The sequence below is a fragment of the Nomascus leucogenys genome, chromosome 8 (genome assembly GCF_006542625.1).
Source record: "Nomascus leucogenys isolate Asia chromosome 8, Asia_NLE_v1, whole genome shotgun sequence".
Classification (NCBI taxonomy): Eukaryota; Metazoa; Chordata; class Mammalia; order Primates; family Hylobatidae; genus Nomascus; species Nomascus leucogenys.
The window spans coordinates 32219341-32245227 of NC_044388.1; the positions used below are offsets into that span (position 1 = coordinate 32219341).

The 25887-nt window shown below is 45.4% G+C and overlaps 1 protein-coding gene across 3 annotated transcripts in view; it reads left to right on the plus strand.

Moving 5' to 3' along the window:
• The window catches only part of PTK2B (protein tyrosine kinase 2 beta), a 135063-nt gene that overhangs the window by 59274 nt on the left and 49902 nt on the right, over positions 1 to 25887 (plus strand). For all 3 annotated transcript variants that reach the window (XM_030817008.1, XM_030817006.1, XM_030817007.1), the window contains exon 2: positions 13001 to 13241. In XM_030817008.1, coding sequence (XP_030672868.1) covers positions 13038 to 13241 — 204 coding nt within the window. In that variant the 5' untranslated portion in view covers positions 13001 to 13037. The remainder of the gene's footprint in view (positions 1 to 13000; positions 13242 to 25887) is intronic.

Here is a 25887-nt window from a genome sequence, read left to right on the forward strand (position 1 = left end):
TGCCTAATTGCATTCATTAGGTCTTCCTAGAGAATAGATCTTAAGTGTTTTCACTACAAACACAAGAAAAGGTAACTGTGTGGAGATGAATATGCTAATTAGCTTGACTGTAATAATCAACTTGCTATACAGCTCAAATATATACAATTTCAGTTAAAAATATTTTATAAAGAATCACCTGAGATGTTATTGAGAAATACAGATGGCTAGGCCCCAACCCCCATGGTCTCCGTGCACTAGGTCAGGTTAAGGCTTAGAGATATTTACACTATATATTCCAGCGATGCCAAAATGCATGTAGACAGGGTGAAGAACCCAGGGACCAAGTGCTGTCTGAGGTTGTTTCTCATCTAACAGCAACGTTTTACCATTAGAATCCAGAGCCCCAGAGGACCTTACTCTGGAGGTGTCTATGGAATGAGGCCTCCTTCTTAGGTAGGTCTGTACTCTGAATTATAGCCAGAATCTTCATCACTGCAGGGCGTAGCGGTAAAGAGCCCACACTTGTAGCCACTTCTAACTCCACTTAAATCACAGTTCTGCTCTCTACTTGCTGTGTGGCCTTTGGGAAGTTGCTCAGCCTCAGAGACCTCATCCATGAGATACGGGGTAATAGTACCTACCTTTTGGGTTTTTCTTAGGATGGACTGGGCTCATTGTGCATGGAAAGTGCTAGCCCAGGTTTGGGCTAGGGAAGCACTCTATTACCTGCTGCTGTTTCTCAGAAATGAGCCCTTTGGCATGGAGAGCTGGAGGAAGAGGACGTGTGCTCAAGGTCTCAGGGCTGGAGAGGAAGTCATGATCATGGGGTGGCAAAGAACCTCAAGGCACTGCCAGACACTCTGGGCTCTTGGAGAACTGTTCAGAGTTGGCGATAACTTTCTGTAATCCTAGGCATCTCTTCTCTTGTCACATTTCATTGAGATATCTGTCTATCCTATTTAACCCAAACCTGATTTTGGATAGGATCCAGAAATCTAGGTGAATTTCAGGGGCCTAGTTGCTTCCTCATCTGGCTTGGTGGTAAGATCAGCCCCTCTCTGTGGGCCATGTGGAGAGTACAGAAAATAAAACTGTATCAGGGCCAGGTGCGGTAGCTCATGACTGTATTCCCAGCACTTTGAGAGGCTGAGGTGGGCTGATCACTTGAGGCCAGGAGTTCAAGACCAGCCTGGCCAACATGGTGAAACCCCCTCTCTACTAAAAATACAAAAATTAGCTGGGTGTGGGGGCGGGCACCTGTAATCCCAGCTACTCGGGAGGCTGAGGCATTAGAATCACTTGAACCCGGGAGGCAGAGTTTGCAGTGAGCCAAGATCATGTCACTGCACTCCAGCCTGGGCGACAAAGTGAGATTCCATCTCAAAAAAAAAAGAAGACTGTATCCAAGAAGGAGCTATAGATTGATGCATAGGAGAGAGGTCCAGTTTTTATCCTTGTGCAATAGACTTTACACATTTCTAAAATATATTTAACCAAAATAACAATATTATAACCGATGTAACTTAAGATCTTTAACTGCATGCAGTTCTAAATGTGGACTGTGTTTTTATGTAGTTCTAATCAGTATGTAAATTTCATTCTCTGTCACTTAACATTTTTATATAAATCTTTTCATGCACTACTCGTATTTTTATCATAGTTTATCATTATTGCTAGTGCTCAGACTTCCCCCTGAGCATTTTGTTTTGATTCTCATTATTTCACTACTATAAATAGTACAGCTAGGAACATCTTTGTGCAAATGCTTCACACCCCTCGCCTTGGATAGATGCGGTATGTTTCCCAACGTTGGGTAGCAAGATCAACACATGTGAGTTATTTTGTATTTAACTTCCTTGCTTCAGAAAGCCAGTTCTGAGTAATTGGCAATTGTACTAGTTCATTTCAAGTCCATGAACATAAGTTTTTCTTTTTTTTTCCCTAGGTAACTTGGCTTGTTGAATAGGTTTATGGTGGTTCCTTAAAGTTGTTTTTATTAGCATTTTCAACTGCTGAGGGCTTTTCCGTCTATTTTTAATTTTCTCAAGCCTTTTCACACACAGGTGGCATCCTGTTTGCTTGAAGGGGCATTAAAATTGCTGTTTTATCCAATTCGCATTAAAATGAAAGCTAAATACATCTACAGATGGGGGCTTGGTCATGTTTAATGGTTTTGAGATCTGTTTACATAAAGCAAATGTTTGGCGTATACCAGGTTTGCAAAGAGTGGCAGACTAGAGGGTTGGCAGGTGAAGCTTGTTCAAGAGGATGGTTTTGTTGGTTTTAAGGTGGTGAGAGATGGGAGGCTACATCTGTACAGTTAGACTTGGGTTTATACTTTCTAGTTAAAAAAAAGTACCTGAGTTTTTTTTTAATCATCTACTTTTTTTCTGTTTATTACATGTATCATAAAATATACCTTAATCAAGTCCTACATATCCATGACTATGTACATATTAACATGTCAAAAGTCTGCATTCCTTTCCATACATGTATGAGGAATTTGTGTTTGAGCAGAATTCTGGGGGCTACATCAGAAAAGCAAGTTCATCTGGGCTGTACTCTTTGGCACAGAAATAAGCTTGATGTGTGGAGACCAAGCTCAGATCAGGGGTGGAGGGAAGGTTGGGGGGCACTCACTGCTGGGATGTAGGCTGTGGACTGTGTTTGTTGGGGTACAGTGGGAAATCTGAGCTCTGGTCTTATCTCTGCTACTGAAGAAAGGGGACCCCAGGCAAGCTGCTCAGTCAGTCGCTTTTCCTCATCCTCAAAATGGGAGAGCAGCCTGCCTTGGGAGATGTCAGTGAGGTAGCAAGGGTGCAAACGCTATGAAGGGAGATTCAGTGTGTGATATGCAAATGTGAAGCTCCTCTTCCTCTGGCTGTTACATTTCTTCTTAACGTTGACTTGGGTGAAGGAGTCAGATCCATCTTTCACTGGACAGTCCTACAACCATTCAAAACCAGCAATCCATCCTGCATTCCCATGACTCACCCTGTCTTTGGTTTTAGGGGTCTGCACCATGTGATAGGGCTTTGTTGAATGCCCTTGCCCTAGAAGACGGCCTCTCAAACCCCAGGCCCTCAGCTTTCACTGCTGAGGTGGGATCGTGCGTGCAGAGCCCAGGGGGAAATCACCATACTTTCTTAGGGGTTTTCTGGTAATCCCAACACTACATTAACTTTTTTTGGCAGCCACATCATAATGACTAACAGTGAATCTACAGTTAGCCTAAATCCTATTTTTTAATCCATCCGCTGCTAAACCACATCTTTCTCATCCTAGACTGGGGAAGACATTTTTTTTTTTAAATCTACATGAAGAATGGCTCATTTATCCCACTTCACAAGTTGCGTTTTGTTAAACTTGGCATGACTTACCAGCCTGTGAGGATTTCAAGAACTTTTTTTGATCCTCTATTAAAGCCATAATCTCTCCCAATCCTGTGCTCAACTTGATACTTCTTGTTTAATAACCACAAGCTCCTTCATACCCAATTAAAAGGTGTGAACAGGAACAATTACAACAACAGTCTGCCATCCAGGTTAATGCAGACATTTGATTAGCAGTCTTTAGAAGAAACCATTTGACCAGCTAGGAATTCACCTGCTATCATCTGACCTCCTTGTTAACCTCTCAAGAAAATGGGGAAGAACTCAGACAAATTGAAGCATTGATTCATCATGGTACCAAATTTCTCAACAACCAACTTTGTAACCCACTCAGAGGGGGACATGAGATTTGCAGGAGTTGGAGGTTGAGAGGGAAGGAAAAAGCTGAGATCATGATTTGAAGAGGAGAAGTTGGAAGATAACTTAGTTTGGGGTTAAAGATGACAAAGAGTGTGGTTTTGAAAATAACAACTTTCAGAGGACTGGAGAGTAAAAGAAAAGAAGCTCTTGGGAGGAAGGGGCACATGGTAAGATGCTATGTCTCCATACACCTTGTACATTGTTGTCTTGAAGTGCTGGGTGGTGCCACCACTACAGGAAACAAGTGGGATATCAAGGGTCAGAGGTGGCTTGAGGCCAGGGACCCTGAGATCTGCCCTTTTTGCCCAGTCTGTGACTGTTCAGACAGTGGTATGCTGGAACCAATTCTCACAAGCCAATGGCGTCCATTTCTCCCCAACTCCCCTTTCAGTGCCATCGTGCTGGTAGCTTGGAATCAGCCACAATGGAAGTATTTACACCAGAGAAATTGGCAAGTGCTACAAATCAAGGCATCCTTCTCTCAGATTGCCAGTGGCCACACACACACGAGGCACTTATTCTCGCTGCCCCCTGCGGCCTCCCAGCTCACACCTGTGCTGTATCCTTGTGCCAGATTTATATTTTTAAAATGAAAATCTGCTTTTCCATGGATGATGTTCAAAAATTTCTTAGCAGATTGCCACCTTCTGGTCTCATTTCCCAATGACCCCTCACCCATCCTCTTCACCAGCCCTACAGGCAGCATGTCATGGGGTTTCCTGATCTTTCTGGGTCACTTTTTCCTAAGATCCTGAGGCCCAGTAGGCAGATTCTCTTCTGTGATCCTCTGCTCCCATGCTTAGAGTTCTATTAGAGGCCGTAGCAGGCTGTGGCTGTTTTTGTGTGTTTTGTTCTGTTTTATCTTTTTTCTTTTTACTGGATTATGATCTAATAGATGGGGACCTTCTTCCCTCTCCTGTTTATCTTCATAGCTCCAGGTGTGCTATGGCTCCTGAAACATAGGAAGGCAGAGAGAGGAGGGAAGGAAGGAAAGAATGAAAGAAGAAAGGAGGGAGGGAGGGAGGGAAGGAAAGAAGGAAGGAAGACAGGAGGGAAGACAGAAAGACACTCCAGCCAAAAGGCATTCATGACCTGGCAAGTAAGGAGCACGATGAGTATGATTTTTGAAGAACTGAGGGAAGAATGGAGCCCAGAAGTCAAATAGGAGATAAGAAAAATCTGGCTAGCTGCAGGGATCAAAGGCTTTGACAGGAGGGGAGGTTCCCTTAGCAAGAAAGCACAGGGTAATGCATCCCTGTTGCTCCCCTCCTGCCCCACAAGACCCCCCCAAGTCAGCTGGCCTCTGGGCTGGCAGGAGCTGGCAACAGAGGGACTCCCGGTGAGTAATGGGTGCGGGGGTGGGGAGCTGAAAACGTGGTAAAATCTCAACAAATGCGTTTTGAATTACATTCAATTATAGCTGGCAATAATCACAACCTTTCTGGTTTTTTCCTTCGCAAGGTAATGGGGAAAAGGCTTGGAGAGGAGGGAGGTGATTTAGCAAATGCTGGACTGGAGGGCCCTGGAGCAGGCAGAATGCTGGCCCTGTGGGAACTGAGGGCTGAGAGGGCTCTGGCTGGGGTGGGGAGGGGGCACTGTGAGGAGCCAGCAGGGCCCAGCCTTGCCCAGAAACCTAGGACCAGCTCCCTGAGACTGCAAGGTCATTGCCAATTAGTTAAGTGGCTGCACTCAGCAGGCCTTTGGATAGGAAAGGCCTGTGTTCTCCATCTTGTTGATGTGGAAACAGCAAGGGGAAATGACTCAGAGGCAGAGTGGAAATAAACTGTGTGTCTCATGACATTCTGACTTCTGCTAGATCCAAAGGGCTGTGCTTGACTGTCTCCTGGGAAGCTTCCTTCCACGGACAGGCACCTGTGGTGCTCTCAGGACAGGCAATTAGGCTGTGCAGGAGCGGAGGAGAGGGAGGCGTGATCTGTGGAGGTGGGGCAGGTGCATGGAGGAAAGCAGGGCTGGGTGAAAAGGCAGCCTTGGCGCACGGAGCACTGGAGGTAGAAGGGGCTGCCACAGCCACCTGATCCTGCACTTAGGAGGTCAGTTTAGATTTTTTAAAATAAGATTTAAAGGCCAGGCATGGTGGCTCATACCTGTAATCCCAGCACTTTGGGAGGTTGAGGAGGAAGGATCACTTGAGGCCAGGAGTTCAAGACCAGCCTGGGCAACATAGAGAAACCCTATCTCTATATAAAATAAAAATAAAAAATTGAACTAGGCATGGTGGCATGTACCTGTAGTCCCAGCTACTTGGGAGGCCAAGGCAGGAGGATCACCTGAGTCCAGGAGTTTGAGGCTGTAGTGAGCTATGATCACATCCCTGAACTCCAGCCTGAACAACAGAGCAAGCCCCTATCTCTAAAAAATAATAATAATTAAAATTAAATTTCAAAATTAAAAAGTGGGTCTTAGTATTATGTTTCTAATTCTCTCTTTTTCCAAGTCACAGATGCTTAAAAAATGTATGTGCCAAGGAGTTTACAGAAGTAACGGAAGTAACGTCTGATCCTCCAGAAAATTCTGCAGGATAAGTAATAGTGACCTCATGCCCCAATAGAGGAAACTGAGGCCTACAGAGATTATCTTGTCCAGATCACACAACGGGTCCATGACAGAGACTTAAGGCTGCCATGTTGCCACACTCAAGTAATGGCCCAGTTGTATAGCTTACCAGCCCTCAAGAAAGTGGTTTAAATCCAGGTTTGAATGAGTTAGATGTACACGCCTTCTCTCTGACATCATACGGCCTTTCTGACTAATGGTCCCGTTTCCAAACTCTCTCAAATCAGGACCAGAACGTTTTTTTTTTTTTTCCTTGAGGTGGAGTTTCACTCTTTTCCCCCAGGCTGGAGTGCAATGGTGCAATCTCAGCTCACTGCAAGCTCTATCTCCCAAGTTCAAGGGATTCTTTTGTCTCAGCCTCCCGAGTAGCTGGGATTACAGGCACACGCCAGCACACCCAACCAATTTTTGTATTTTTAGTAGAGAAGGGGTTTCACCATGTCGATCAGGCTGGTCTCAAACTCCTGACTTCAAGTGATCCACCCACCTCAGCCTTCCAAAGTGCTAGGATTACAGTCGTGAGCCACTGCACCCAGCCAGAAACAGAACTTTCAGTCCTCAAGACCATGCATTTTATGTTTGGGACTTTCAGCATCCCCTCTGGTGTCTGCCTCCCCAAGAGGCTAAGCTGTTTACTGAACACAAAGTGTGTAACATTACCCTATAATGTCTTCAAGGGCAAGAGTTAAGTTTTCCTGTGATACTTATTCCTGTAACCCTAGCATCTCCCCTGTGCCAGGAGCACAGTACTAGGTACAGTTACAACCTGGTGCATCTGGAAGGGACTTAAATGCTGCTTCAGTTCCCTCTCCTGCAGGCAGGTCAATGTCTTGCCATTCAGGAAGAGCATAATTTATTTTCTTCCTGAAGATCTTAAGAACTTAGAGATTGTCCATCCTCCTGTAGTACCCTTTGCAGATTTTGGCCAAGAAGTTCTTACAGCCAGTCAGAACTTTTCCTGTTTTAATTTGAGCCCATTTCCTTGTGTTTGTTATTCTTTGACTTTGACTGTGGCAGATTTGGGGGCCAGGAGGCAAACCGAAGCCCAGGATGGCTCAGAGCCAGAGTTTTCAGTGGTGCCACGGGATGTAGTCTCCTCTGACTCTGCTCCAAGGATCTGGGGCAGACCAGGAAGCAGGGAGGATGGAATGCCAGGGCTTGGAGAGCCAGGAAGAAGGTCTGGAGAAAGGGGCAGAGTTTTTGGCTCATGAGTTGAGCATCAGAGGATTTTGTGATCATTAAAGGCCAGAGATAGGCTATTGACGAGTAGTTCAAATAATCAGACAATATTTAGAGGCGTGAACAAGTTCTGTCATCAAGAAGAGGAGCTGGAGTCAGCAGATTGTTCTCATCTCTTCCTAACTTAGCATTCAGCGGTGATGTGCATTGGTACCTGAAGGTCAGTCATGGTGGGAATTTTTACACTACAGAAATTGGCAAGTTCTACAAAGCAAGCCTTTTTTTTTTTTTCTGGAGCACTACTGACAGGAGGAGCAAGATACAGGAAATACAGGTCATCAGACAAGATTTTGGAAAAAAGGCAAGTGAAAATAGTCACGATGATAGAGCCTTTCACTGGTGTCCCACTTTATTGCTTACAAGGAACTCTCTCTTATGTTTTCTCACTTCATCCTCACCACCAATCTATGAGGAAAACAGGGTAGGCAGCGTTACCCTACTATATAGGGGAGGAAAATGAGGCTGGGAGAGGTAAAGTTACTTGCACAAGATTTTAGAGCCAGTCAGAAAATGAGCTGGGAGCAGAACACAGGCAGGGTGAGCGCGAGGGAAGATGGCATGGAATTGAGAGCCTATGTTCTACCAAGAAACTGAAGAGGGCTGGCAGATGCCTTCCTTTCATGGAACCGTTCATTTACTTTGCTTCAAAGAGTTCTGAGTGTTCATTACAGATCTGTGTCTACAAATCGGAGTTTTGGGTGCACTTGAGGAAGTTGCCATGTGTCAATAGAGACGTGGGCACCACCTTCCTGGGCCTGAGGCTTTTGATCAAACCTATATTCTAGTGTTGAGTCCATCCAGGACCTCTCAAGACAAAGTCCTGGCACAAGAAGGGTGATTATCTCTAAGCCAGGAGAGGTTCTGGATTCTTCACGGACCAGGGATATTTGATGCTAATTGTCATCTTTATCTTTCATGGAGTTTTTGCCGCCCTTCTTCCAAGGCAGCTGGGGAAGTGGGAGAAATTGTGGGTTTTGATTCAAACCTGCTTTGGGATCTAAGTTTGCTACTTAGCAGGCATGAATCCTTGACCAAATGACTTCGACCTTTTTGAGTGTGTCATCATCTATAAAATGGCCATCTTTACTCCTGCCCACCTCCCAGGATTGGGCAGCAGATTGTTGTGCAAAGCACTTGTGTTTCTGTATAGATTTTTAAATTGTAATTACTTTTGGAATGAGCATCCACAACAGAAGTTTCTGCTGCAAAGGGCTAAAGGGAGAACTGAGGAACTTGCATCAGGCTGAAGGTAGAGGTAGATTCTGGGTGACAGAAATGACTTTGCTGAAATATTTCTCCTTGAATTATGTTGGTGACTGCAGTTAGTGGCTCTTGAACCAGGGACCAAGGGAGACTGATGAAGATAAGACACCAGGGTCCTCCAAGCACACTGATGATGGTGTGGGCTGCATTGGGTCTGATGTACAGTGTGAATCTTTCTCTTTGGTCAGGACCGATATGGGAGTTGGCTCCTGAGTGGGCTAGACCCTGCCCAGCCAGGCTGCGGAATGGGAGGACAACTATCAGGGTGTGGTTTCTCATTGCTACATTTTTTTTATTAATAGACTATTTTTAGAGAAGTTTTTGGTTCACAGCAAAATTGAGCCGAAAGTGCAGAGAGTTCCCACATGCACCCTGCCCTGACACAAGCACCGCTTCCCCCACTATCAACATCCCACACCCCCTAGAGTGGCGCATTTGTCACAGTCCATGAACCTGCATGGACACATCATGATTGCCAAAGATGTCCAGGGGCTTCAGGGCCATAGGCTTACTAGATACAGTAGATCCTGAAGCTGGGACCTGCTGCATGTGTGGTGCCTCCATAGCTGCATATACAGTCACCTGTCACTTAAGGGTGAGGATGCATTCTCAGAAATGCATCATTAGGCAGTTGTGTGAACATCAGAGTACTTACAGAAACCTAAATGCTACAGCCTACTACACACCTGGACTATTGCTCCTACAGACCTGTACAGCAGATTACTGTACTGAATACTGCAGGTAATTACAACACAATTGAGGGTATAAATACCCTAGATCCCTCACTTTCTGGGTTGGGTACATTCTGTCCTGGTTCCTAGAGTTTCCAGCAGGATTAAATGGCAGTTGCCCAAATGATCACTTACTTGATCACTCTTTTTGACTGTTTTCCCTTCCCTATCATCATTTCTCTGGTTTACTTACACAAACCTAGATGGTACAGCCTAGACTATATGGTATAGCACATGGCTCCTACAACCCTGTACAGCAAGTTACTGTACTGAATGCTGTAGGCAATTGTAACACAATGGTAGGTATTTGTGTATCTAAACATAGAGAAGGTACAGTAAAAATACAGTGTAAAAGATAAAAAATGGCGCACCTGTCTAGGGCACTTACAGTGAGTGGAGCTTGCAGGACTGAAATTTGCTCTCGGAATCTGTGAGTGAGTGTGAGTGAATGTGACAGCACAGGACATTGCTATACACTACTGTAGACTTTATAAACACGGTGTACTTAGGCTACACTAAATTTATTTTTTAAAACTGTATTTCTTTAGTAATAGATTAACCTTAGCTTACTGTAATGTTTTTACTTTATAAACTTTTTTTAAAGCTTGTTGATGCTTTTGTATAATACTTAGCTTAAAACACATGTGCATTGTCCAAGTGTACAAAAATATTTTCTTTCTTTATATCCTTATTCTATAAGCTTTCCATTTCTAAAGATTTTTATTTTTTATTTTTTTACTTTCTAAACTTTTTTATTAAAAACAAAGACCACAAACACACACATTAGCATAACCCTACACAAGATCAGGACCATCAATATCACTGTCTTCCAGCTCCACATCTTGTCCCACTGGAAGCTCTTCAGGGGCAGTAACAGGCATGGAGCTGTCATCGCCTATGAGAGTAATGTCTTCTTGTGGATACCTCCTGAAGGACCTGGCTGAGGCTGTTTTACAGTTAACTTTTTTCTTATAAGTAGAAGCAGTATACTCTAAAATAATCATAAAAAGTATCATAGAGTAGGTACATAAACAAGTCACATAATCTTTATTATCATTATCAAGTATTATGTACCACCCATAATTGTATGTGCTAGACTTCTCTATTCCTGGCAGTGTGGTGGGTTTGTTTATACCAGTGTCACCACAAACACGAGTCATGTATTGTGCTGTGACCTTAGCACTGTTACGATGTCACTAGGTGAGACGAATTTTTCAGCTCCGTTCCACTCTTCGGGGACCACCATTGTATATGTGGTCCACTGTTGCCTGAAACATTATTAGATATGCCATATTGTGCTGTGTGAGTGTATTTGCCTGTTGTCTCTGATTAGAGTGTGTGCTCTTTAGGGAAAGGCATGCTTTTCTCATCTTCATACCCTGTAGAAGGGCTGCCACTGCTCCCTCCTGTGTCCCCTGGGCCCTGCCATTTCAGTCCAATCCTCTCTTCTACCCACCTGCCGCCAGCTCTGCACCTCTGTGCCTGAGGACTTTCTCAGCTCTCCCTTGTGCAGAACTGGCTGGATGTGCTGGAACAATGACTGTAAGAGTGGTGTATAGATACCCCAAATCCCTCCCTCTCTTGGTGGGGTACATTCTGTCCTGGTTCCTAGAGTTCCCAGCAGGATTAAACTGTGGTTGTGCAAGCGATAACTCACTTGATCACCTTTTTAGCTGTTTTCCCCTCCCTGTCATCATTTCTCTGATGTTTCCTGGGGTTACCTCTCAAACGACTTCCCCCTGGATTCCTTGTTGAAGGTCAGGGGATCTGGGATACATCTTCACTACACAGCAGAGTACTGGCACACAGGACATGTCCAGCAGATGTTTGTTGGAAAATGGTATGGATACCTCCAGAATAGACAGCTACTTCTAGAATATATATATCTTTTAGGTAAGAATATATATATCTTAAAGCAGATTGCATATTCTCTCCTTAGGTCTCATGCCACATTTTGCTGCCCTTGTGGACTCTGAGCTTGATGCTGCCAGTTGTCTGCCTGCCCCTGACCTGAAGGACATGCCCAGCTCCTTCTCTCATCCTTGCCTCTCTTTTGTATCTTCATAATACATATTCACTTTTTAAAAAAGGAATGGCTCTTTGAAGCTAATGGCTTCCAAACATTTCTTTTCTATTTCTAAATCTTTTCTTTTCTAAATCTTTCTATTTCTTTTCTAAGTGTGAATAAATAAATACAGGCTATGATTCCACTTTTCAAATATGTGACTCCATGTTGGTGTTTTAACATTGCCAACTCCATCATTTTGCCCCCAACTCCTGGTCAAGGAATTTCCCTCCCTCTAAAATCACAGTCTCTTCTTAGAAAGGGGATATTTTTCTTTAAGAAGGGGTTTCAGGGTAAGAGCTAAGCTTGTTCTAGAACAGTGGTTTCCAACCCAGGCCAAACGTTAGAAAAATCCTGGGAAACGAATATGTCAATGCTCAGCCCCGACCAATTTGACAGCAGTCTCTGAGGACAGGGCTTGGTTTAGGGTTTCTGAAAGCTTCCCAAGTGATTATGTGGAGCTAAGGCTGACGCCACCCATCTAGAGCTAGAACATCCACTTCTTCCTTTGGGCATTCCCTGCTTTAGATCAGTGGGAGATAAACCCTACTCTACTGAGTTGTATTGGATCTAGAGGCCCGGACCAATGTTGCTGAGATTCAAGGTGAACTACAGATTCCTAGGATTCTTATCGTCTACATCTGTGTCAACCCAGGCTGTCAGCAGAACTGGGCTGGGTTTTCTAGAGTCCCAACTCAGCTCCTTCCCACGTGCAGAATGCGCTTCCCTGCGGGGCTGCTGGGCAGAACGCTGTTCCTCTTGAATCCTCCTGCATGTGATGAGTGATGTCTATGTGATGAGCTCCTGTCGGACGGAAGTCTCCCACCCTGAAAGTATTTGATGGCAGCTGAGGATGGGGGTGGACAGCATCAGTTGACAGCCTGGCCCTCCACCTGGGCCCTTTCCTGCCTTCATTCCCATTCCCTCCTGGCCACTTTTCTCCAGTCTGTTTCTTCTCGGATTTTCCCCCTTGTCCCTGTTCCTCTCCTGCTATTTTCTACTGTCTCGCTCTTTGCTTTTTCTGCTCAGCTGTGCCTTGGAACCAAGCTGTGACCGCCTCCTCTCACAGCTGCCTTTGCTAAGGGTGGGCCCCTTGCCTGGGTGCCAGGGTGGAGGGAGGAATGGGCCAGAGAGAGGGGCTTCCAGGAGACAGAGCTCATACCCCTGGGAGCCCAAAGTCTGGGTTTCATACCTGGATGCTTCTGCAACTTGCCCCTTTCTGCTGCAGCTTTCCCAGTCAAGAGAGCCAGGTGCCTTGCAGGGGAGCTTTTGGGAATGGGAGAATATATAGCATTTGTGTCTGTCTTGGAGCTCGGTGGGTGCTGTCCCTGGGGCATGAGGTATGTGGATCTGTGTGGGGCTCCTTCAGGGCTGACCCTCTGCTGTCTCTGCAGGACTGCAATGTGCCGGTCTTAGCTGCTGTCTGAGAGGATGTCTGGGGTGTCCGAGCCCCTGAGCCGAGTAAAGTTGGGCACGTTACGCCGGCCTGAAGGCCCTGCAGAGCCCATGGTGGTGGTACCAGTAGATGTGGAAAAGGAAGACGTGCGTATCCTCAAGGTCTGCTTCTATAGCAACAGCTTTAATCCTGGGAAGAACTTCAAACTGGTCAAATGCACTGTCCAGACGGAGATCCGGGTAAGTGTGAAGGCGTCTGCTCTGTCCATCTGTCTGTCCCTCTGTCTTCTTCCTGGGCAGCTGAGCAGCTTTCTTGCAGCCTCGCAGCTCTCCCATATCCACCCCTGGGTGGAAGAAGTGAGGTGGCATCAGAGAGATGTGCTCAGCCTGCATCACCAGGCCTTCTCTCCAAATGTTCGCATACTACTTCTCTAGGAGCCTGGGAAATACATGTTGTAGCCTTTGCTTGAACCCCCAGATCATTTGTTTGGCCTCTGATTCAATTCATTTCAACTTATTAAGTATTTATGATACTTGAAGCTCTGCAAGGGACTTAAAAGCTCCTATGCTCAAAGAGTTTACACTCTGATGAAATAGGAATTACAGATCCACAAGTGATTGCATTAAAAATAGAACAAAACTGATATAAGACTTGTGTGCTAAGCAGGTAGAGGAAGGCGCTGGTGGGGCACTTAGAGGATGATAATGAAGTAGAGGTGCTTTGAGCCAGGTGGAGGGTTAACAGGCCTTGCCTGGCAACACGTCCTTTTACTCACTCCTACCCAGAATCACAACATCTGTTTTGCAGGTCCAGGTACCCACCTTCATCAGGGCACCTGGACACCAGGATGCCAGTTCACCTTAACCAAATGTATATGAGCTTGTCATCATAAGCAGAGCTCCAACATGCTGAACTAATTTCAGTTATCTACATTTATTGAACAATTACTGTGTGGAGCCTGGGCCAATCCCTCTACACACATTATTCCATTAAATCTTCCCAGCATCCCCATGAGTAGATACACTGAGGACATACCTTTCCTCTGCCCAGAACACCCTTTTCTGATGATGGGAGGGAAAGCCAGATTGGTTCTCAGAAGGTTGCTTAGTGGGTAATTTGAACAAAGGAAGCAGGAACTTTCGGGAAAGCTAATCAGGCCTGAGGACATGGGATGAGCCATCTCCAGCTCACAGCCAACCCTTCCCATGTCCTGAAAGCCAGTGTCCCTAAACTCCATGAATGTTTCCTTTGGTTAGTACTGCTGTTCCCTGGCCACGTCATTCTGGCTGCCTTCTGCTATAGCACACGCTGTGCTTCCACACCACCAGAGCAGAGCGTAATTGATTACGTCACTGTCATGGCCAGTTATCACCATTGATTACAGTTTGATTGGCTCTCTCTGTTTCCTGTAACTGATTTGATTAGGGCCTTGTTTGCTCATCTTTCTGATATAGAGGCACAATTCTGTCCTGAGAGTAAGCCCTGGTCATCTTCCTCCAGGAGGATGTTTTCCTCTCTCTTTATCCACTTTGTGAGTCTTCCTTTGGGTATATCACTTTTGCAAAGAGCTGATGCCATCCACTGTGAATTTTACTAGTTTAATTTTCAGGAGTTAACCTGATTTCCAAGTTTAGGGAGGAGCAACTCATTGTTCTTTTGTGCTGAAAAACAGAGAGCAGCTGATTAGTTCAGATTAGGACATGTTCCATGGAGTCAGCAATGAAAAGGTCCTGAAAAAGAGGTAAGATTTAAAGCAGTGACACTGGGGACGGGAAGAGGCTTTCCAAGAGTGGGGAACAGCATGTCAAAAGGCAGGGAGGCCTCTGAACAGTAAGTAGTTCAGTTTGACTGGAGTATGGATTATATTTAGAAAAGTATCTAAAGTCAAGATCAAAAAGGAAAGTTGACAGCAGAGAATGAAGGGCCTAGAATATCAGGCAGAGAAATTTGGAAATGGACAGGCACTAGGGAACAACACATATTTTTAAGCAGGGGCAAAATGTTCCTGGAGTTGTATGAAATACCCTGCTGGGTGTTTAAGGGATGAAAGTAACACAACAGGCCTCTGGAGAAGGCAATGAGACCCAGGCTTCAGAAGAATGGCTTGAGGCATTATCTGGGGTCAGTGGGGAACAGAGGTGGAGAACAGAAGTGACTGACTTCCAGGAATACGTCCAAGCCTTCTGATTTTTCCTGCTTCCAATGTCTCCTGCAGGCAAAATGCCACCTGCTTATTGCAAATAGCTGAGGGTTTAAAGCCACCTAGACTTCTAGCCAAGTCCTGCTCCATCCTTACTGGTTGTGTGGCCTGGGACTTAATGATTAACTGATCTGGGCTTCAGTCTCCTTACCCGGGATTCATGCTGTAAGGATTGGAGATGGTGGAGGTGAAGCACAAAGCACATAGCAGTGCCCATAACTGGAGGCTATTGATTGTGTGGGTATTAGGTTATTACCCAGCTCAGGAATCTCCAAGGGCCTCTAATTGCCCAGAGAATAAAGAGCAAATTGTCTTCTTTTGGTGTCTATCCAGGTATCTGTCTTACTTTCAAATAAAGAAGTAATATGATCAGATTTGTGTTCTAAAACAGCAACATGGTGTTCTGCAAGATGTTAAGAAGTGTGCCCTCAGGAAGGGAATGTGTGGTCAAAAAGATTGGGAAATGTTTGGCTAAACAATTCTGAACAGATTCTTTTGCAATAAGACTTCTCAGAACCTTAAATAGGCTGATATGCCTGGTAAATCACTAAGAAAGGCCACAGAGGTGATATTTTCTTAAATAAACAATTTCTTATTTGCCTAAAAATCCCTCCTTTTAAACCACTATATCTCTGGACAATCATTTAGGGAACTTTTTCCCCTAAACTCTGACAGCAGAGAAAAAAGGATTGAATTTAAAAAAAAAAGAAAAAAAGGACTGGCGAATGGGAGATGGGTTAGGAGGCTGTGGTCATACTGCAAAAGGAAAATGATGAGGACCTGGACTAAGGGAATGGTGTTGGGAATAGAGATAAATCAACATAATTGAGTACATCTAAGGAGGCAGAGTCAATAGAATTTGATGATTAACTAGATATAGGGAGGGAAAGAAAGGAAGGAGAGAAGGATGACTCAAGCTTTTGCTTGGGCAACTAAATGGGTGTTGGTACCATTCATTGAGATCCAAACAGAGAAAGGGAGGGCGTTCTGAGATTTCAGCTTTACATGTGTTGTGTTTAAAGTGTTTATGAAACACCCCCATGGAGGAACGTGGGTCTGGAGCTCAGGAGGGAGAAAGAATCTAGAGACAAGATTTGGGTGTCATTATGCAATGGATGCCACACAAATGGGTAGGATCACCCACAAGGAATGAGTAGAATAGGAGAAAAACAGATCCAGCATGAGGTCAGGCATTCGAGACCAGCCTAGCCAACATAGTGAAACCGCATCTCTGCTAAAAATCCAAAAAATTAGCTGGGCATGGTGGTGTGCACCTGTAATCCCAGCTACTCAGGAGGCTGAGGCAAGACAATCACTTGAACCTGGGAGGTGGAGGTTGCAGTGAGCCAAGATCGCGCCGTTGCACTCCAGCCCAGGCGACAGTGTGAGACTCCATCTCAAAAAACAAACAGAGATCCAAGTGGGAAACCTGGGGAAATTGACTTCTAAAAGGCTGATACAGAAAGAGCAGCAAATGAAGGAAAGACAAGAATCAGTCAAGAGAACCAGGAGAAAAAGAGCAAGAGAACCAGGAGAACAGAATCTGAGGAGCCCAAGGCAGAGGGGGCTTTAAGGAAATAGTGGCTGATAGTGTCAGATGCTCAGAAAGGACAGCAGATAAGGTTAGAAATAAGTGCATGGCTTTAGCAGCAGGTGCCAGGAATCATCTTTTTTGGGCAATTTTAGTGGAAAGATGGGGGCAGAACACATTGTGCAATGAATTATAGTGGAGACAGTGAATATAAGTAACATTTAAGAGAGGTTTTGACCAAGAAGAAAAAGAAAGAAGGGAAAGCTAAAGGAACAGTGTTCACTGCGGAGGGAACAGCATGTGTAAAGGTCCTGAAGTGGGAAGGCACATAGCGGGTTTGAGACTAAGAATTGCTTAAGTTTGGCTATTTAAACCATGTTAACCATTTTGGTTTTCATTCCATCTCTTATGGGAAGCCACTGATATAATTTAAACCTATGAGTGATATGAGATTGTGCTTTTTAAAGATCACTGGGGTTGCATAACGGAAAATGCATTGGAGGAAGGCAGGAATGGATGTGGGGAAATGTTATGTGGCTATTACATTGAATCAAATGAGAGATGACAGTAGCTTAAATTAAGATTATAGCCGTGGAGATAGTGATGGTGATGGTGAGTGGTGATGGTGATGGTGACAGTAGTGGTGATGGTAGTGATGATGATGGCAGTAGTGGTGATTGCAGCTAGCACTTTGGAAAGCAATAATATGCATCATCATATTGACTTCTCAAAAGAACCCAATAAAACACAAACTATTATTATTTCCACTTCATATATAAGGAAACTAAGCACAGAGGATTTAAGCAAATTGCCAGTAAGGGGTGAAGCCTATTTTTAAACCTAGGCAATGCCCTTCCAAAGCCTGCACTCTTAACCACTGTGATCAATGGAGAGAAGTGATTGTAATTCACAGAATTGAGGAGATGAAAGGCTTTTGTAATGACAGGAGATTCATGAATGAGGAAGAGGGAGGTGTGAAGAATGGCAGCCCTGGTCTGGGTGGTCAGGGTCCCATTCCCTAAGATGAAACACACTGGAGGAGAAATCCACTGGGGAGTGGGGAGTTCACATGCCCAGTTTTGGACCTGTGGAGTACAATTGAGACACATTAACATCTTCACATGGAAATGCTCAGTAGATCCTTGGATACATAATTCTGGAGGAGGGAGCCAGGTTGGTCGTAGACACTTGAGTGAGGTCAATCCAACCATCTGATGGTTGAAGCATGGCTGTGAATGAGATCATTTGGGAAAGCGTTCTGAATTACTCCATCGTCCACTCCACAAATGTTTGTTGGATCCTCCCATGTGCCTGGCGCCATGGTAGCATGGCCTAGGGTATTAGCATATCCCAAAACACAGGTGTACTCCCTGCTTTCATAGAGCTTCCTGGCCAAGAGTGAGACTGACATGGACTCACACTAATGAATGAACCTTCTCAATCTGAAGCATATGCTCCTACAGGAAAACATAGGTCTTGTGAGAACAGGTCACCATCATCATCTCCATGGCTACAACCTCAATTTAAGCTACTGTCATCACTCATTTGATTCACTGTAATAGCCACGTAACATCTCCCCACATCCATTCTTGCCTTTCTCCAATGTATTTGCCGTTATGTATCCCAAGTTATCTCTAAAAAGCACAATCTTATGTCACTCCTAGGTTGTGAGAGCAGGACTGGGTTTACATGCAGAGGAACAGCTTTGCTGTGTAGTGCCTGTTTGGGGATGCAGTGTCCAGCGGGGAGTCCAAGCCCAACTTCCTTGTCTGGGACCCTCTTGGAGCAGCCCTTCTTCTCTCTGCTTCCTGACTTCTTTTTGCAGTCTCCTTTCCTAGCTTGGCTTTATCCTTTGATGGATTTTTCTACTTTCATCTTTGTATCTTCCTTTCCTCATTTTCCCAGTACTCAGAATGCTGCCAGCCCTTTCATATTTGCCAAGCACATGTCCTTCCCCAAGAACACTTCTGAGATCCTGACACCCCCACATAGCGGTGTCTGATCAAATGGAAGCAGTCGCGAATCGCCCTGAACAGTCCACATGGCAACACATTTCCAAAACATAGTTACTCCATGCATATTTGCTGATTTCATGTTTTGGTCTTTATTCTCTACTTTTTTTTCTGCAGATGTAGTAGCTTCATGGTGATTTCTCCATGTTGTAAAAAGCTTTGTGAATAAGCGCTGGCCCCTGTGCCTAGGACCTAAAAGAAATTAGGCAGGTGTTGCAGAGAACAATGAGAAATTGATTTTGCTCTTCTGGATTTTCTATTTCCTTTTTGTTTGATATTCATAGGAAATTGTGTTTGTTTAGGAGCTCTGAATTTCTGGAGCAAGCAGAGGCTCATATCATTATATTTTTCTCTAACGTGCTATTTTGCTTGTCTGGGAAAAGGGGTAAGATGACACTCTGAAAACAACTGGCAGAGTGGCACCCAGACGTGCCCACACAGGGCGGCTCTCTTTGGCTCTCGCTGCTGCTGCTGCTGCTCCTCCTCCTCCTGCTCTTCTTCTGTCTTCTTTGTTCTTCTTTCTTCTCTCTTCTTTTTTCTTCTTTCTTCTCTCTTCTTTCTTTTTTCTTCTTTCTTCTCTCTTCTTTCTTTTTTCTTTTTTCTTCTCTCTTCTTTCTTTTTTCTTCTTTCTTCCTTTCCTTTTCTTCCTCCTCCTCCTCCTCTTTCTCCTTCTCCTTCTCTGCCTCCTCCTCCTCCTACTTCTCCTCTTCCTCTCTCTGTCTCTCCTTCCTTTCCCTCTCCTTTCTCTTCTTCTCAAGCCATATGTCATGATTTGTCTCATCGCCAGTTTCCATACATTGTCCAGTGATGACTATCTGCAGTGCCCCTGCCAGTCTCAAATGTATCATGATATGGGTGATAATGACACGATAATGACATGGTCACCTTCGTCTAAGGCCCTGCTCTCTCCTCTCCCTGCCTGGCACACTGACCGGCTGGCTCATGGTGTTTTCTCCCTCCGGCTTCCTCCAGTTGACCCACTCTTTTCATGTGCTCATCTCTGCCTATCACGAGACCATCTTTTCTCACCCAGGAAGGCATTGAGCAGAAGAAGAGGTATTCATCTGGGGTATGGTGTTGTTCAGAGGTGCCAATGGAGCCCTATATCCAAAGCCCTCTCTCTCAGCCAGTTTCTACCAAGCTGGAAACCTGGGTTCAAGATTCATCCTTGTTTTGTCCTGAAGCATCACCCCACTCAGAATTCACATTCACATCCTCAGGAGGGGCAGAGGCTGCAGCCATCCTGTGCCCTCCCCACCCAGTCTAGATGCATCCCTCCCACCCGCAGCAGGGACTCCAGGTTGCAGGGATGGCCTTGGGCATTGCTTGCCAGGTGCATGAGGAAGGCTGTCCAGTTCCAACTGCAGCCTGGTCCACACACACCTGTCCTCACCACCACCCGTGTGCATTCAGTGATCATACAATCCCTTCTAGAAATCCCCAGAGGCAGACTGCAGATGTCAGAACCCATTGACTTTCCCCGTCCCTCCTTACACCCATCACACACTCATCCCAGTTAGCTTTGAGTTTAATCTATTGTTACTCAACCAGGCACAGGGTGCACAGGGTGTTATGGACTGGATATTTATGTCCCCTCACCCCCAAATCCATATGCTGATGCCCTAACACCCAGTGTAATGGTATTTGAAGGTAGGGGTATTGAAAGGTAATTGGGCTGAGGTGAGGTCATGAGAGTGGGGGCCCTATAATAGGATTAGTGTCCTTATAAAAGAGGAAGAGGCTAGATTCCTCTCCTTCTCCCCCTCCCTCCCTTCTGCTCTCTCTCTTCCCCCCTCTCTCTCTCTCTCTCTCTCTCGCCATGTGAGGACAGAAGGAGAAGGTGTTCTTCTGTAAATGAGGAAGCTCGCACCAGGAACCAAATCTGCTGTACCTTGATCTTAGACTCCCAGCTCTAGAGCTGTTTAGAAATAAATGCTTGTTGTTTAAGGTGCCCAGTCAGGGTGATTTGTTAGAGCAGCTCAAGATGACTGGGACACAGGCCAGCAGTTCCCTGTGCCTGGAAGAGCAGTCTCTGGCACACAGGCCGTTGGCTCAGGTTCTCTGTATCTGGAACAATCTCTGTCACCCTCCTTCAAATGCTGCTAGAGTAGAGCCCAAGGTCACAGTGCAAGAGGTAGGGAGGAGGAGGTTACTTGTCCTGGTAAGTTGCCATTTTTGAAAGAAAGGTTACTCTAGAGAGAATAAAATGGAAGCACACAAGGCTAGTCTCCCATGCATGAAAATAGTCCTTGAAAAAGAGGAAAGGGTTCAACCAGGAAACCGCAACCCAGTGCCATGGTATTTTAAAAGGTATATTCACAAGGACCTTCTGCACCCCCTCCCTGTTTCCTGTGTGTGCTCTGCAGGCCAGCCCGCCCCCATACAGGCACCTACAGAGGCCAGCACAAGGTAGACACGCAGGTTCCGGGCCTTTGTGAATCTCCACGCCCACATTCATTGCATCCACAAATTGGCAGTCACGTGCCTGGGCTTTTGTTTCTATTTTTAATCTGGTAGTTGCATTGCTGAATGTCCTTGTTAGAGACTTTTATCACCTCAAAATGAATGCTTTCAGGGTGTTAAGTTATGCTCACTTGAATTATTTTGTTCTTCAATCACTTTTTTTAGAATGATCCCTTACATGTGTTGCAAACTCAGAATGTATATAACCAGTGTATCAGTTTTCTATGGGTGCCATTGCAAATTATCACAAGCCTGGTGGCTTACAATAGAAATGATTCTCTCACAGTCTGGAGGCCAGAAGTCCTAAATCAAGGTGTCAGCAGGGACTCAGTTCTCCTGAAGGCTCTAGGGGAGGATCTCTCCTTGCCTGTCCCAGCTTCTGGTGGCTCTAGGCATTCGCAGCTTATGGATACCTCACTCCAACTTCTGCTTCCATCTTCACATGGCCTTCGCTCTCTCTGTGTCTCTTTTCTGTATCTTTTACAACGATGCTTATCATTGGATTTGGGGCCACTCAGTCCAGAGTGATCTCATCTTGAGATCCTTAATTACATTTGCAAAGCCACCCATTTTTTTTTCCAAATGAGGTCACATTCACGGATTCTAGGGTTAGGACATGGACATATCTTTTGGGGGCCACCATTCAACCCATTATGACCTTCAATTCAGATCATAGTATCTGTCACTGGTACCTCCACTCAGGCACACACAGACCAGTGTACCCAGATGTACAGCAGTGAGTGGGCCTTTTGTCCACTTAAAAGCTTTAATTATGTCATTTTGGGGTATGTGCAGAAGAAAATAGAGGCTCACCGAATATGTTTGTCAGCTCTTCTCCCCAGGAGCCATTCCACACCTCCTGGAAGTCAGCATCGGGAAATGTGTAGGGGCCCTTTATAGTTGGCACATTGTTATGATTCTCACGATGATTGGGGCTGGGGCTTGGCATTTGGTGGGTAGGCCGTTGCCATGGGTGAACAGTCCCATACAACAAAGAATCCTCCTGCCCCAAGTGCCAGTGGTACCCTGTTGAGATTCACTGATGTGAATTAGGAAGCATTATGGTACCATGAATGCTCTGAACCCAGTCCCCACGTGAAAAATAAAACTTTACCTGTCATGTTGAAGCGACACCTGCCCCTCCTGCTCTGAGGCAGACACTGCATGTCACCCGAAAGAATCGTATAGTAACTGCTTTAAAAGATATTTTAGTAGGTGGGCTTTGGGGGGAAAAATCTATGAAAGCCACCTGGTACTCTCCCAACTGATCTTTATTGTTTCTTCATCCCTCCTCAATCTCAGCGTGGCATCAAGAACCCTTCCTACAGTTTATGGGCAAATCAGAATTTTGACAGAATGGTCTCATTTTTAACAGAACATTTTTATTTTTCAGAGACACTTATATTCTGCTCAGTATAGTGAGCAGAAAGTAAAGGCCTTTTAAAGAAAAGGCCTTTTGTTACCTTTTCAGCCTTTTTTCTGCCTTCTCAGAGCTCTACTTCCCATCTTCACACACAGCAGAAGGTACAAGGGAAGAGCCTGCTATCCAGGCCCTGGGAACATAAAACCCTTCATGATTCTCTTGCTCCAAGCAGAAGGAAGTCGTTTTTCTTTGCATTGCTCATCCCGGTCACTGGCATGGCTGGATCAGCCATGGTCATGACCTGATCATCCTATGAGGCTCCTTGATTGCACTTCACCCACCTGCTGCTGGTGCTGGCTCCAGCTCACAAACGGCCTCAGATCCCTTTCTTCAGGGATTGCTTCCTTCAACCGCCTGTACCGCTCTATAGGGCTCAGCCTTTGGAAGCCTTTAGAGCCACTACTGGACAGTTGCTCCCAGGAGGTGGGTCTCCCCAGGTGCCAGTTCCCACCCAGTCAGGGGAGTTAGAGGCACCTCTGGCCCAAGGACCCCAGACTCCATTTCCGGCTCACATCTTCATGTCTTAATTCTAGACTTCTTGGGTTAATCAACTCCTCAGGTTGACTTGACCCTTGAGCCATGTTCATCCTTCCCCCTTGCCCACCACAATGCTAGCTACCGTTTTTTGAGCACCTGCTCTGCACCTACCATTGTGCTAAGCTCTTACGTGTCTGTAACCCACATAAAGCCAGCCAGTTGTTCTGACCTTGAAGCCAGTCTCAGTATAGCATCACATTCCAACATATATTAGTCTGCCATCTAAAAATAACTGGAAATCCGTTTAAATCTTTACTGTAATCTCTTTGAGGGAGAGAACTGTTGGGGCTCAGAAAACAATACCCCTAAATGAAGGCCTCAGCAGCAGCCTCAGAAGCAAAAGTTTTTCTCTGACTTTCTCCTGCCCACTGTCTCTCAGCCCCACTCTCCCGCAAGGCACCATAGAAACTAGGATTGTCTTCCCCAAGGTGGGTCATAGAAACCAGAACCTCTTTTCCTCCACAGAAATCCAGCCATAAAACCTAAAAATACTAGGCCATAAAGAAATTATCTGACCTACATTGTTTGACTATAGGTCATAAGGCCTTGATTCCAGAGAGGGCCTGCCCTGCACCCAGCAGGAAGGAACACTGCTCAGAGAGGCCAAGAAGAATCTAGACAGACAGGACTGTCTGGGTTTCCCCACTCAGCCTGTTAAAATTAAATCAGACCCTTCTCCTCTAATCATATTTCTACATGACTGTCCATTGTTTGCTAAACCTAAGCATAAAAATGGACAATTTCTTCTCTATTTTTGGGTCTTTATTCTGAAGGTACCTGTGTATGCATATTAAGTAAATTTGTATGCCTTTTCTCCTTTAATCAATCTGCCTCATTTCAGTGATTTTTTCAGTGAACCTTTAGGAAGCCAAAAGCCTTGGCCCCCACAGGGGATATCACTGGGGGATCGCTGTCCAGATAGGTAGTAAAATTTATTAAAATTCTCATAACCATATACCAATTAAAAATAAAACAACTGTCTGTGTCTGTCTAACCCGAGGTCAGACATGGAGCATTGTTGTAGCTCTAACTGGTCAATGTCTGTATTAGTCTCCTAGGTCTGCTGTAACAAAGCACCACAAATAGAGTGATGTGAAACAACAGAAAGGTATTGTCTCACAGTTCTGGAGGCTAGAAATTCAAGATCAAGGTGTCAGCAGGCCGTGCTCCCTCTGAAGTCCATAGGGGAACCCGTCCTTGCCTCTCCCTGGCTGGTGATTCGCCAATGGTCTTTGACACTCCTTGGCCTGCAGCTGCATCACTCAAATCTTGCACCATCTCCCTGTGTGCATGTCTCTCTCTGCATTCACACTTCCCCCTTTTTTAAGGACACCAGTCATTTTAGATGACAGCCCACCCGAATGACCTCATTTTAACTCGATTAGTCTGTAAACACCCTATAAAGTCCCGCGCTAAGGCACTAGAGGTTAAGACTTCAACCTATCTTTTTGGGGAACCACAATTCAACCCATAATGGTATTTTACTAGATAGATGTGTAAAGTTTTTTGGAATCCAGGGGAAGAAACAAAAACCTTATCACAGGGAGTCAGGGAAGGCTTCCCAGGGACCCTCATAGTGCTCACTGGGCCTTAAAGCATAACTGGGAGTTCACCAGGAGGAAAGGACAATGGGGAGAGGGGAGCAAGGGGTCCCCCAGGCAGGAAGAATTACATGTGTTCAGCACAGAGGAAAGCAAGAGCATGCTGTGTTGGGGGAAGAAAGAGCAACCTTGGAGACCAGGCACAGAGCATATTGTGGGTACAGAAGGGATGGGACTGGAAAGAACATGTGGGAAGAAACCCCAAAGGGAGGTTTACGCCCTGTGTTCATTAGTTTGGGTCTTATCTGATTGTATAGAAAAGGAGCAACCAATGAGGGATTTTCCACCAAAATCACCTGCGTTGATTTTGTCCCCAACCTCAGAGTGACACCTTCTTAAATAAAATTTAAGCAAGACTTATTTTTATTTTTGAGACAGTTTTGCTCTTGTGGCCCAGGCTGAAGTGCAATGGTGCGATCTCGGCTCATTGCAACCTCTGCCTCCTGGGTTCAAGTGATTGTCCTTCCTCAGCCTCCCAAGTAGCTGGGATTATAGGCATGCACCACCATGCCAGGCTAATTTTTGTATTTTTAGTAGAGGCAGGGTTTCACCACGTTGGCCAGGCTAGTCTCGACCTCCTGACCTCAGGTGACCCTCCTGCCTTGGCCTCCCAAAGGGCTGGGATTACAAGTGTGAGCCACCATGCCTGGCCTAAGACTTTGTTTTCAACAAAAGCTTAAGTGTAGTTTATTTATTAAAATGTTAAGTATAGTCATCTTACTAAAACAAACAAACAAAAAAGGATACTTCGAAAAGAGTAAGGAGGGTGAACTGAATTAAGTCTGGGAAGCAGTTTTCAGGCCACTGTCCCAGATGGGGTTCCTGGGAAGCAGACCTGGGTGGGAGGCTTGCATTGGAGGAAGCATGTTGATGGGAGCTCCCAAGGCACACAGCTAGTGGGAGGGAAGAAAGCAGGATGGGGCAGAGCAAAAAGTTGGGCTGCGATGCAGCCACAGCAAAGGCCTCAGCCCATTCCACTGGAGCCTTAGAGCCCAGAAGAGCTGTCCCAAATCAGGATGAAAGGACATAGGTATTATGACCTTGTGTTGACCAGTCACTCGATATGGATGGCCCCTAGGAAGGGTGTGACCTTAGGCAAGGGCCACTCTTTGAGTGAG